Source organism: Atractosteus spatula, chromosome 8 (assembly GCF_055471065.1).
Source record: "Atractosteus spatula isolate fAtrSpa1 chromosome 8, fAtrSpa1.hap1, whole genome shotgun sequence".
Classification (NCBI taxonomy): Eukaryota; Metazoa; Chordata; class Actinopteri; order Semionotiformes; family Lepisosteidae; genus Atractosteus; species Atractosteus spatula.
In genome coordinates this window covers 10,724,168-10,738,411 of record NC_142713.1, presented here as the reverse complement: position 1 = coordinate 10,738,411, position 14,244 = coordinate 10,724,168, and the positions used below count along the sequence as shown (strand labels likewise).

Below are 14,244 nucleotides of genomic sequence, written 5' to 3'. Positions count from 1 at the left end.
CATCTGCCAGGCAGATGAGCTAACTGCTATTGGCACTATGCCAATTTACTGATGAATGTTGTGCTGAAAAAGATACACATAATACAAAAGCCACCTTTCTGAGAGTACTGCAGAAGTTGAAGAATTCGTTTTTCAAACATCACACATAAGACATGTTTTTTAATTTCCTTGAGTGTACCCAAGTAAAACAGGCAACACGTTACGCTACTTACATTGGATTTTCACTGGGCAGCAGGATCACATGAAGGATTTACAGTCATTATATCTCTTGGAAACCTTTGTTTTACAGAAAAATATGAATACCCAGCATCATACTTCATTATTTGCTATCGTCTTCACCATAGTGGAGCACTCCTGCAGTGAAGGGTTACACCACTTGTACAAAGCATTTATGGACAGAAACACAAAATCACAAGCATTGTTATATAGACCATTCAGGATAGCTCACTGACAAGAAATTTTACAAACAATGTTGGATTTTATAAAACCGATACATTCACTTCCAAAATTTTGATGAAAGTAATTCTTTTCACTGAGGGACAGTACAAAGCAAATGGTACTGAATGGAGTTGGGCTGAAGATCAATAAGGACTGTCAGTACATGAATGTACATATACAGCAGACTCTGAAATTATTGGCACCCTTTGATAAATATGAAGAAAAAAGTGTTAATAAAATAAACCACATAATGATATTTAATGCTCATATGTTAGGGGAATACTTGTCCTCTTTTTCTAAAACATTTTCTCATTTTAAGGTTCAATTGCAAACAAGCAATGCTGTTTTATCTGAAAAACATAGGTGCCAAAATTATTGGAACCCTTCAAATACAATCAAACACATTTGAAAAAAATAATACATTTATACTTGTATCAGTTCAATTTTGTCTTAAGGAACTAATGTGTGTAGCTTAGTGACTTCCTGTTTCCCTAGGGTATAAAAATGGCGAAACACACACAGGAAAACCTTTTGACATCTGAAAAAACTAACAACAGAAATTAGGCAAACCATTGCTGATCTTCAAAAAGCAAATAATTTTAAAAAAGTAAAACCTTCAAAATACCAATATCGACTGGGAGTGGTTGCTGTGGTCAGATGAGATCAAAATTGAACTTTTTGGCCACAGTCATGTTTGGCGTAAGAAGAGGGATGCATATACTGAAATGAGCATCATACCTACTTTAAAATTTGGTGGGGGATCTTTGATGCTCTGGGGCTGCTTTGCTGCCAGTGGTCCTGGGGCCCTTGTTAAGATCGATGGCATCATGAATTCTCAAAAGTAGCAGAATATTTTGGCCATAATCCTGATTGCCTCTTGGCTGCATCTTGGCCGAAGATGGATCTTTCAACATGACCATGACCCAAAACATACTTCAAAATCAACAAAGAAATCGTTGACAGAAAAGAAAATCAACTCTTTGCCATCTCAGTCGCCAGACTTGCACCCTATTGAAAACCTGCGGTCTGAGCTGAAGAGGGCTGTCTATAAGCGCACACCTACAAACCTCAAGGACCTGGAAAGGTTCCGCATGGAGGAATGTTCTAGAATTCCTCACAGTGTGTTCACCAATCGGATAAAGCATTATATAAAAAAACTTACTGCCATCATCCTTCCCAAGGGAGGCTCCACCAAGTACTAAAAACAGTAATAATTGTAATAAAATATGTTTCTTTTAATTTGGAGAAAATAATTTATGATTTTTTGTCTTGGTTGATTTCATTTAATCATTAATTCAGCATAATTACTTATGTTAGAAATATATTTCAGTGCTTAATGAACTCATTGTTTTATACTTTTTTTCTTCATATTTATCAAGGGGTGCCAATAATTCCGAAGTCCACTGTAGTCTAATTGTTTTAGTGGATTTTTGTTTTTTGTATGTAATATTGACAATGTCCTCTAGATTTAATCATACAAAAACCTCTTATAACAGAATGAGATATGGACTGGATAATGTAACTTCCTTAAAAAATTCTAAAAATGTTATAATCATAATAAAGCATTGCACATAGCAAAGTTAGAAGTAAATATTTGTCAGAAATAATTAACTGAATTTCAGAAAACACAACATTTTTTCACACCTCTAAGTACTCTTTTAAATAAAGTTCAATGAAAACAAATCTTTACTTTTTGCTTTTTGCTTTCGGAAATGCAAAAAGTAAATACTAAACCATAATACCCAAATACCAAATACCCAATTCCCTGTGCAAAAAAGTTCAAGCTTGGGAAACCATGCACAATCCAGCATGACAGTGATCCAATCGACAGTGCATTCCAATCGACAATGACGTGGTTAACTACACACAAAAAAAATGTTCTTGACTGGCCCAGGGTCTGAAGAAACTAGAGCAATCCTGGCTGGATGAATGGTTACAACTTTAAAAGTACTAGAACTTCATAGCAGACTATAAGAGGCATATAGTGTAATCTATACAAGATGGGGATTTACAAAATACCAATTACCTTTATGTTTTCTGGATTTAAACCAATCATGACATATGACTTTACTCTGTCCAATGCTATTAAGATTACAACATAACACTTTCAGATTCATTTTAAGTGAGACATATTATCCAATACATAAATTCTTTTTATGATGTTTTGTGTTCCTACTGTATCAGCAATATGAGCAAACCTGGAAGGAACTGTATATCCTGTATGTAAAGACATCCTTACAGCTCAGATTACAGAAAATAAAATGAAAAATACTTTACAGCAGCATCCATGTTTCAAAAGGATGCTGGCTCTGAGGATTGGCCTTCATTTGAAATCTCCTGCACAGCAGCACAGTATATCTTAGGACAGTCCAGTTTTATTTATTTCTCTTATCTCCGGGTCTTCTTGCAAAATCTGGGCCTGATTAAAAATAATAATAAATATATAATATATGGTATTTACTCAAGGAGAACACCTGTAGTTCTTCAGAGTCTGCAATCAAAGTGGGCCGAGTTTTGAAAAAATGCTGGATTGCTACTTAGTCTGTGACAGCAGCTCTGTAATAGGGTGCAAACATAGTATCCCACATCTGTCGGAACATCTGGAGAAGATTGGAGATCCAGGGAAAGGCAGAAGGAACAGCTGAAAAACAAACACAAGAGAGGGGAGTTGTTCATTTACCTCCAGAGTAAATCCTTAGAGCTTTAAATCTATTATGAATACCTAATTTTTCTAGTAACAAAGTACAACTATCTGTTAAGGAACATATAGATAATAAGTCACACATAGTGAATAAACAACTCTGTTCTCTTCCCCAGCTTTTCCATTCAGAGTCTTTCTAACCTTTCCATTACACTGTATCCCATATATTTTATTACAATAGGTGTACATAGATACTTAAATGTCCACTGCTGTGGAAATCTGTCATTTTCTTCTCCCATAAAAGTACAAAACACACAAGCAAAATAAAGTTACATAAAATCACAAAAAATCCCAAAAACACAATTAGTAATACATAAATAAATGGATGAATAAATAGGTAGTGGGGGGACGACATTTACATACATTCTTTGAGCAGCTTTATTATAGAATGCACAAAAAAAAGTTGCCATCGTTATGAAAAAAAGTGAAATTGATGATCAAAGCAAATAATATTTGGCATTTAGTAAAATCATTTTTTCACAAATATCAAATAGTAGTTTCAAATGATACAGGTAGGACAGCATGATGGCACGATGATGCAGTGGTTTGCACCTCACAACGCTGGGGCCCTAGACTCAATTCCTGGGATACCATCTGTGTGGAGTTTGAATGGTCTTCTTATATTTGCATGGGTTTCCCCCAGGGTGCTCTGGTTTTCTTCCACAGTCCAATGACATACTGGTAGAGTACTGGCTTCTGGGGGAAAACGGCCCGGTATAAGTATGTGTTTATGTATGTGTGAGCCCTGTGATGGACTGGAGTCTTGTCCAGGGTGCATTCTGACTTGTGCCCATTTCGTGCCGGGATAGACTCAGGCTCCTCTGTGACCCTGAACTGGATAAAGAGGTTACTGAAAGTGATGATAATGATATGAAATAATGCAGGTATGATTAAAATTCATATTCCTAAGTCAAAAGTCAAAATGGTCATCTAGTTCAGCCTGTAGAAGCACATTGATCACAGGAATTGTCACTCCTAATTTAAATCTTACAAATGAAAATGGTAAGATTGCCTAACTCACGGCTTAAGTTCCTAATTACAGGACATCTGGAACATTTTACATCTTACCTGGGTCCACTCTTATTAAAAGCAGGTACAATAAAACTGCAGCAAGCACAGTCTTCTGGAAGGGAAAAGCACAGAATCGTTTCCTGACCAAAAAGAGGGCTCTATACAGTAACCTCACCGTGGACTCCAACCTCTGAGAAACAGCACCTGCAAGCAAAATGGGAAATTAACCTGCAACTCCTCTAACTAGTTCATCTTTTGACAATCTATGAGCTCTGTGGCTAAATTTAGGAGGTTCAGTCATGAACCTAAAACATAGGAATTATGGAAATCATATTCAGCCAAACCATCCTAGAAACCCATGATGGCAACCTAATATGTGCTTGTTATACTAGAAATGTTGTCTAACTCCAAAGGATATTTAATGCCTGATAAATCATAGAGTTCATAAGCAGCTTTAATGTTCTACCAGGGTTAAACACTTAACAATTTAAATTGGGGTAATAATTAGACAAATTAAGTTTTGTTTTCTTACAAGCCAGCAATATTATGCAAGCACCCAAAGCTTATTTATTAGGCAACACACACCTGGCTCACAACGCATCACTAAACAGCTCTTCTTCAGGTTCTCTGTATGGTGTTTCTCTAACTGTATCTTATATACAGTACAGTAAAAACAGGAAACACATACTTTCACTGCAAATCAATACCACTGTAGTGCTTTGACAAAACTAGCTCTTTAGTTTTGTTTGATAAACTGATTTAAACAAATGCTACTTACTATTAAGAAGGCTGTTAGAAGCACCCACAGTACACAGACCAGGACTACAAGAAGGGTTACTGGCTAATCGTGTTCTGTATATCAAACTGAATTCACATATAGAAGTCACCGAATCACTTCCATTTTTTCTATACAAGATACAGTGCCTTGCGAAAGTATTCGGCCCCCTTGAACTTTTCAACCTTTTGCCACATTTCAGGCTTCAAACATAAAGATATAAATTTTTTATTTTATGTGAAGAATCACCAACAAGTGGGACACAATTGTGAAGTGGAACGAAATCTATTGGATTTTTTAAACTTTTTTAACTAATAAAAAAATGAAAAGTGGGGCGTGCAAAATTATTCGGCCCCTTTACTTTCAGTGCAGCAAACTCACTCCAGAAGTTCAGCGAGGATCTCTGAATGATCCAATGTTGTCCTAAATGACTGATGGTGATAAATAGAATCCACCTGTGTGTAATCAAGTCTCTGTATAAATGCACCTGCTCTGTGATAGTCTCAAGGTTCTGTTGAAAGCGCAGAGAGCATCATGAAGACCAAGGAACACACCAGGCAGGTCCGTAATACTGTTGTGGAGAAGTTTAAAGCTGGATTTGGATACAAAAAGATTTCCCAAGCTTCAAACATCCCAAGGAGCACTGTGCAAGCGATCATCTTGAAATGGAAGGAGTATCAGACCACTGCAAATCTACCAAGACCTGGCCGTCCCTCTAAACTTTCAGCACAGACAAGGAGAAGACTGATCAGAGATGCAGCCAAGAGGCCCATGATCACTCTGGATGAACTGCAGAGAACTACAGCTGAGGTGGGAGAGTCTGTCCATAGGACAACAATCAGTCTTACACTGCACAAATCTGGCCTTTATGGAAGAGTGGCAAGAAGAAAGCCATTTCTCAAAGATATCCATAAAAAGTCTCGTCTAAAGTTTGCCACAAGCCACCTGGGAGACACCCCAAACATGTGGAAGAAGGTGCTCTGGTCAGATGAAACCAAAATCGAACTTTTTGGCCACAATGCAAAACGATATGTTTGGCGTAAAAGCAACACAGCTCATCACCCTCAACACACCATCCCCACTGTCAAACATGGTGGTGGCAGCATCATGGTTTGGGCCTGCTTTTCTTCAGCAGGGACAGGGAAGATGGTTAAAATTGAGGGGAAGATGGATGCAGCCAAATACAGGACCATTCTGGATGAAAACCTGTTGGAGTCTGCAAAAGACCTGAAACTGGGATGGAGATTTATCTTCCAACAAGACAATGATCCCAAACATACAGCAAAATCTACAAAGGAATGGTTCACAAATAAACGTATCCAGGTGTTTGAATGGCCAAGTCAAAGTCCAGACCTGAATCCAATCGAGAATCTGTGGAAAGAGCTGAAAACTGCTGTTCACAAACGCTCTCCATCCAACCTCACTGAGCTCGAGCTGTTTTGCAAGGAAGAATGGGCAAGAATTTCAGTCTCTCGATGTGCAAAACTGATAGAGACATACCCCAAGCGACTTGCAGCTGTAATCGCAGCAAAAGGTGGCTCTACAAAGTATTAACGCAAGGGGGCCGAATAATTTTGCACGCCCCACTTTTCATTTTTTTATTAGTTAAAAAAGTTTCAAAAATCCAGTAGATTTCGTTCCACTTCACAATTGTGTCCCACTTGTTGGTGATTCTTCACATAAAATAAAAAATTTATATCTTTATGTTTGAAGCCTGAAATGTGGCAAAAGGTTGAAAAGTTCAAGGGGGCCGAATACTTTCGCAAGGCACTGTATCTATAGTTTTATAGTTTTCCAGTCAGAAGAATAGTAAGACATTTTCAATGCTTTTTTTAGTGCTGAAGAATGATTACTAGACAATTTATCATCTTTGAAGTGAAAAGGGACCTACTTCTGCATATCTTCTGTTCCAACTCCTGGGCCCGACTAGGGCTCTGTGGCTGGCTGGAACTTCGCTTGTGTTCAATGATGTCCACTGCCACCTGCCTCTGCTCCTCGCTGAAGGCTGTGCTGCTTTCTGCCAAGGCCTGTGCCTCACCCAGCCTGCCCAAAGGGACTAGGATGTGCAGGAGATAAAGTTCTGCTACAGCGCCATACCCAGGAAGGCTTTGATTGGCTGGGCTCCTCAACCAATCACCACCAGCTTGCAAGACCACAGCTGGTTCATCCACCTTAGTGTAGAGAAGGATGCTATATGGATAAAAAAACAGAGTTTTGAGTCTATTTGGATGGTACAAAGAGGAGGTCCATAGCCCCATTAAAGCACTTTATCACTGAACAAACATTTGCACAAAATTATACACATCAGTAGTTTTAAATCAATCTTTTGAGGAACATGTAAAAGTGACTGGAAATGCTACATGTTTGGCAGTAGACTATAATCACACAAAAAAATGTGCAGGAGTTCTTATTGAAAAAGAGTAAGTTATACCAAGTCAAAATATATTTGTTAGTTAAAAGGCAGAGCGTTTCAGATGTAAAGATAAAACAGTTCTGCAACCACTGTATGCACTTGCGCAGAAAAGCAACAATGAAATGTTACTATTAAAATTACAAATAAACTTTAAATTGCCTTGCAAGAAAATCCATGAATTCAGTAATAGTTATTATTCTAATTAGTAATCAACAATAACCGTTCTGCCTCACAACACATTATACACAAGACAAAATACAAAGATGTTCAGTGTTTTCCCTAAGGTAAGGCAGAGTAAATGAGGGACAGAGCTAGGGACATCCTGGCACTGTGCCAATTACTTTACGCACTACAAGATCTACCACTCTGACTCAGAAACAAATACAACAGAGTATATGAGGACAACTGATCCTCACTCTTACTACCCAGCTTAATATTTGCTATTTATCTATATAATATTTGTCTAGATAATTTGAGCCACCTTTGGGGATGATCAGTAACAGCCTTCTCACTGCAGTGTTTTTCCTACACTCTTTCCAGAAGCTTTGACGGTAACTCTCACCTAGCGAGACTAAAGTAGAAAATAAATGTCAGAAAAAACTCACCACATTTGCATTATTTTTGCAGGTATTTTCTCTGGAGTTCCGTAGTACTGCAGGATCCAGGGGAGGACTCCTCTCCACTGGTTGAGCTCTGCAAGAGCCTGGACTCCAATGGTGCAAAGCGCCACCTTTACTTCACTGCATCTGAAATTGCTGCACAGACAAGAGCTTCAAATCAGACATACTGTATAGTGCAACTAAGGGGGGAAACTGTTTCAGACGAACCACTGTAAGCATCTCCAGGAGAATTTAATACACCGGCTACTGCATCCTTATTTTACATTCTGCTTGTACAGAGAGAAAGTGAAAAATAATTGAACTCAAGGGTTTGCAATAACAGTCCATCTACAGCACATCACAAACAATTCTACAGGTCACAGGGTAATAATCTAGTGTCTGCACTATTCTGTTGGGCCCACTGCATATAAGCCTGTTTCTCATTCGTAATGTGTATTCACTCATTTCTGCTTGAATGGCCTTGATTCTTCAAAAAAGGATGAGCAGCAATTCATCTTAACTAAACACCCAATTTGTATCCTTTTCAGAGCCGTAAAATAATAATTTAAGCAAATCCTAGACTTCTTATTTCAAACACTATATTTTCACTGAACAGTAGAGCATACTTTTAGCTTAAGGGTCTTTTCATTTAAATTGAAGAAAAATCCAGAAAACTCTAGATCTGCATTCTTCTTTACAGAAGCTTACTAGCGCTATGGAGAAAAAAAATATCTCGTTTATACAAGATAGTATTGTGTTTATGTGAGAAAAGAAAAGTGTCTCATGTAACGTAGAAGATTTTTTTTGTCTGTGGGACCAATAAGCTTCTGTACTTCTTAACATTTAGAATCTGAGACAGATGGTATGAAACCAGATGAAATATATAAGCTCCACAATTTATATTTCCATTTGTAGAAGAATGTGTTAAAATGTACCAAAGAATTTTGGCTTTGAAGACCTATGAATGATTCTGTACAGAGAGCAAGGTAGATCTTCTATAGAAATGACGGTTTTAGTATTTATTTCGGTCTTAAAAGACAAAAAAATGTCACATTCCTGAGTAGCCTGATTACGAAGACCTGAAAACTCCAACTAGGATATGAATTCTGACCTTTGGTGGGTTTACAGATAAGAATTTTATAGATTCCTGGAAAATGTATTTGATTATCTGTCTTCTTCATAATGTATAATCGTATATATCTTTTATAATCTTCAAAATGTACAGACACAAACAACATCCATATAATTCTTGCACTTGTATCACACTTTTCATCCCAAAATATCCTAAAGCACTAAAAACTTAATTTGCTACTGCATGACAGACCCATTATGCTCCAGCACCCCAGTGCACAGCAGATCAGATAAAGTAATGAGAAATGATTTCGGTTTAGGATAGGACAGCCCTTCTGTAGAAGTACACAGCATTCATCTCTCTGCTTTGGCCACTGGAATAATCTTAATGATCCAGTAAACATGATGACATCTTGATTTTTTCATCACACTCTCCAATACTACCTGTAGACTAGGCTTGATCAGATACAGCTACAAAGCAAATTATGAATCATAACTGGCGTCTTCATGTGTTATGAACTAATGTCCCTTTCGATGTCTAAGGACTAAATATCAGGTCAGTAGCATGGAGCAATGACCAGGGCTCCTGATTTAAATCTTGGTTGGGACACTGCTGTACATCACTGCAATTTCTCCAGGAAATGGCTTGCAGCAGGAAAGGGCACACTCCAGGTCATCACTGTAAAGGAGAATTTGTTCTCAATTTACTTATCTGGTTAGATAAATAAACAAGAACTTTCAGCTGTTCTGGTCACTGGGACCTGTGGGACGAGTTGACCCAAAATGGCCCTGTATTTATTTTGACTTTCCTCCAAGTTCCTGAATTTCCTCAAAAAGAAGTACAACTGTGCAGCCAAAAAACTGTGAGGCTACTCACAGACAGAACTTAGCAGCATATTCTGTCCGACTCTATGTTAATATACAGTGCCTTTAGAAAGTATTCACCCCCTTGATTTTTTTTGCATTTTGTTCCTGTTACACCTCCACATTTTAACACATTGAAATATTTTTTTCTCTCTTCAATAACACAATAAATTCAACACATTTATGAATCAATTTTTTTTTATTCAAGAACATTCATTTCTCCAGAATGAAAGACTTACATTTCTCATTTACAAAAGTATTCAGCCCCACCCCGAGTCAATACTTTGTACATAGTCCTTTAGCAGCAATTACAGCCATGAGTCTTCTTGGGATTGTCTGTATGAGCTTTGCACATTTAAATTGTGGTAAATTTAATTTTTGCCCATTTTTCAGTGCAAATTTGCTCAACTCTGCCAAATTAGATGGAGAGGATCTGTGGAAAGTAATTTTCAAGTCTTACCCCAGAATTTCAATCGGATTCATCTCTGGGCTCTGGCTGGGCCATTCCAGAATACTAACCTTCTTTTTTTCAAGCCATTCCTCGATAGTTTTTGCCATGTGCTTTGGGTCACTGTCCTGCTGGAAAATGAATCTTCGACCTAAACGCAGATCTCTGACTGACTGAAACAGGTTCTCCTCAAGGATTTGCCTGTATTTGGCTCCATCCATGTTGCCCTTGATGGCAACAAGCTTTCCAGTTCCTCCTGCTGAAAAGCAACCCCAGAGCATGATGCTGCCACCACCATGCTTGACGGTAGGGATGGTGTTACCTGGGTGTTGGGCTGTTTTTGGTTTGCGCCAAACATAGTGCTTTGCTTTCAGGCCAAAGAGCTCAACTTTAGTCTCATCAGACCACAACATTTTCTTCCTAAAGGTTTCAGGATTTGTCACATGGCTTCTAGCAAACTCCAGGCGTGATTTAATGTTGGCCTTTCTCAGAAGTGGCTTCCTTCTAGCCAATCTCCCAAAGAGGCCAAATCTGTGAAGTGCTGAAGAGATTGTTGATGTCTGGACAGTTTCTCCCATTTCAGCCAAAGAGCTCTGTCAGTGTTGTAGCTGGCCTCTTGGTCACTTCTCTGACAATTCCCCTTCTTGTCCGGTTGCTCAATTTGGTAGGACGGCCTAATCTTAGTAGTGTCTGGGTTGTGCCATGTTTTTTCCATTTTGTTACACTGGACTTCACGGTGCTCCTAGGAAGGTTCAAAGCTTTGCCAATCTTTTAATAACTTTCTCCAGCTTTTTTCCTCCTAACAACTTCATCTCGAAGTTTCACGGGCAGCTCCTTGGTCTTCATGACAGCAGGACTGATCTGATCTGCTGTTTTAGTTGTGAGACCTCACAAAGTCACTGATATTTATTGTGCAATCAAGCAATTGAACAAAGGTGGATTCGAAATGAACACAGGTGTACCTCGTTAACATATTTAGTGCCACGATTGTAATGCTTCCTCTTAAGGGCTTAAGGGCGCTCCGGCTCTTTAACATTTTACTTGATCATGTGCACCTCTCTCCAATCCAGCCCCTCCTTATAAGCCAGACGCTCACTCTGTTCCGGGCTCTGCATTGGAAGACAGACGCCTGGAGGCCCGCCTACTACCAAGTCACCCTACGTCCGCGGCTTGAGGGCATAGGCCTCCTATCAGCTTCCTGACCTAGCTGAGTCTGGGGTTCAGAGCGCCTCATCACCCCTGTTTTTATTCCCCTGCACCGGATCCTGTTCCAGTTTTTAACCCCATCTTGTTTTGTCTTGGATGGATCACCCGGTACTGGACTTTCAGACTGCTTCCTGGTTTCCCCTTTCGGATTGTTTTGGACTAGTTCGCCTGGACCACGCACCCCCCCAAGCACCAGTGCACCGTCGTCACACCCCCCTGTTCGTCCACCTGCCCAGTTCCTCGCCGTCTCCTCCCCGTGACTGTTGCACTCACTTCTGGATTCTATCGTCTGCATAGGGTCCTGATCTACTCTTCGTGACATTTAGTGTGATATCTCTCAAGGTGGTTGAATACCTCACCCAATTTAGGTAGTTAAAACAAAGGGGGAGAATACTTATCAGTTAAGAAATTTTCAGATTTGTATTTTTAATATAATTTTGAAGACATCTAAATAATTTATTTCATTTTAACATTTTAAGAGAAAAAAATCCCATTTAAATATGCTTTAATTTGACTTTGCAACACAGTAGAACAAGAAATCATCAAAGGGGGTGAATACTTTTTGAAGGCACTGTAAACTACTCATTTTATTAATCAATACCCAGATTTCCTTGTCAATCTTATTATTGGCCCCCAAAACATACTGCACTATTATGAGCACACAACACGCCCTTGTTTGTCTTTGGCTGTAGCGGTACCTTGACGTGTCCTCCTGCTCAGGGACACTCCCCATGCTGTCCAAACCTCTCTCGCACGAATCCAGCGCTGCTCGAAAATCCCGCTGCACCATCAGCTGCTCGGCGGCGGTCTCCAGCAGGCTGAGCGCCTGAGCCGAGCCCTGGGACAGCAGCGGGCTGCTGCCGAGTCGCACCGAGCCCAGGCCCCTCACATGGGCCAGAGAGGTGGAGGAGCTGCTCCGCATCCTTGCAGAGAAACAGAAAATATTCACTTTCCACAGCAGTGCAAGGACTGCGTCTTCTGTAAAGATACAATGCAACAGTGCGCAGATTTGTGTTCACTGTCATAATTCCTTCAGCAAATCCTTCAGTGCCTTCAGCAAGTCACCCGTAATGACTACGTGGACATACAGTTTTCCTTGTATTCGGCATACTGCACTACTTGGACTTGTATACACCCTGGACACATAGCAACTCTATTTATATTGAGTTCATGTTATTCAATTTCGATTGCACTATTATCAATCATTATGTAACCTTATTTTGCAACTTTAATTCTGTGATTTTCATCTCCCCCGGTGAGCTCGTAGAAAAGACATTCCATTGCCAGCAACTACTGCTGCACGCTGTATTGTTGTGCAGTTGATAAATAAACTTTGATTGATAACTTCAAATAAGAATGAAAGCACGTATTCATCTATCCATCCATTTTCTAACCGCTTTATCCAATTCAGGGTCTCGGGGGATCCGAAGCCTATCCCGGCAAGCAACTAGCACAGGGCAGGATACACCCTGGACAGAACTCCCATCCAACGCCACAGACACACTCACACCACGGTCTATTTTGGTCAGTTCTCCTACCAGTATGTCTTTGGACTGTGGGAGGAAACCAGAGCAAACCCACGCAAAATGTAGAAAACATACAAACTCCACATAGATGGCACCCTAGGTCCAGAATTGAACCCAGGGCCCCAGAGCTGCAAACCAGCAATGCCAACCACTGCACCGCCATGCAGTAATAATTTATTCTGCAAATAGGCATGCATGCACATGTACACACCACCTGGTGTACTGCATATCAATCCACTATGAAGTTACTAATCACTCTGAATGCAATACTCACTTGTTTCACTTAAGAAGTAAAAAACCCGATCTGGACACTAATGCGAAGTAATTCAGGCGGGTTAGTGTAAAGGCATAAAAAAGAACGAAAATCCTTGCGAATACGCATCCGATTAAGAATTTATTTTTAAATTGCAGATGTTAATCGAAAAGTGCGAGGAGGTTTTATCTCCGTAAAAAGCATTAAAAATAATTCACTCCATATAGGACGTTTTATATTTATTCTGAGTGAATTACCATCTAACATTTTCTCCCCCGTTTCCAGAACTGTACGATAAGTCATTTAGAGTTTTTATTGATCTTTTTTATTGATCTTTTTGAACCATCAATCCATTAGCACTAAAATCATTTTAAAGAGATCATTTTTAAAGAGACTTTGACTTACTATACTCTTCACATTTACTATATATTATATTAACCTTTCACGCACTCACAGCACGTTTAATCCCGTTTCGCAGAAAACTGACTTTCACTATTTGAAATTGAGCAGGTAACATTAATGTATGTTACCACATCGAAACGCAAGAGGAAAAGAAAGCAAGGAAAAGATATTTTGTTGATTTAGTAATCTGCGTCTAAAAAAATCAAAACCTTATTACACTTTTTTCACATCAAAGTTAAAACTTATCACCTACACAGCGGACATATTTGGAGCGGATGTCAACAACGCAATGAACTGTGGGAATCCTAGTTTTTACTGTCAGAATGCACTCATTTGAGACCACCTGAAAACTACACTTCCCATAATGTATGTAATGTGGAGACTAATACTTATATTATTTTTATAATTTTATAAAGCAACAACTTACTAATATTTTCTTTTTATAATATTATTATAATTAATTTAATATAATATATAACAAATATATTATTTAATATAATATACTTTATATTTTATCTTTAGAAATGTTTCTTATTT

The 14,244-nt window shown here is 38.9% G+C and overlaps 1 protein-coding gene across 3 annotated transcripts; it reads right to left on the bottom strand.

Annotated features, from left to right (window-relative positions):
- Nucleotides 1–139: 139 nt before the first annotated feature.
- Nucleotides 140–13,978, bottom strand: pex26 (peroxisomal biogenesis factor 26). 3 transcript variants are annotated; one of them, XM_088924355.1, is made up of 6 exons: nt 13,961–13,978; nt 12,225–12,449; nt 7,944–8,093; nt 6,817–7,115; nt 4,208–4,354; nt 140–3,079 (listed from the first exon to the last, which is right to left on the bottom strand). In XM_088924355.1, exons 1-6 carry the CDS (start codon nt 13,969–13,971, stop codon nt 2,976–2,978), a joined length of 936 nt encoding a protein of 311 aa, XP_088780481.1. In that variant the 5' UTR covers nt 13,972–13,978; the 3' UTR covers nt 140–2,975. The 3 variants fall into 3 exon arrangements, with proteins under 3 accessions (XP_088780481.1, XP_088780482.1, XP_088780483.1); XM_088924356.1 differs by lacking the exon at nt 13,961–13,978 and adding an exon at nt 13,327–13,461; XM_088924357.1 differs by having other exon boundaries at nt 801–3,079; nt 4,326–4,354.
- Nucleotides 13,979–14,244: the final 266 nt, after the last annotated feature.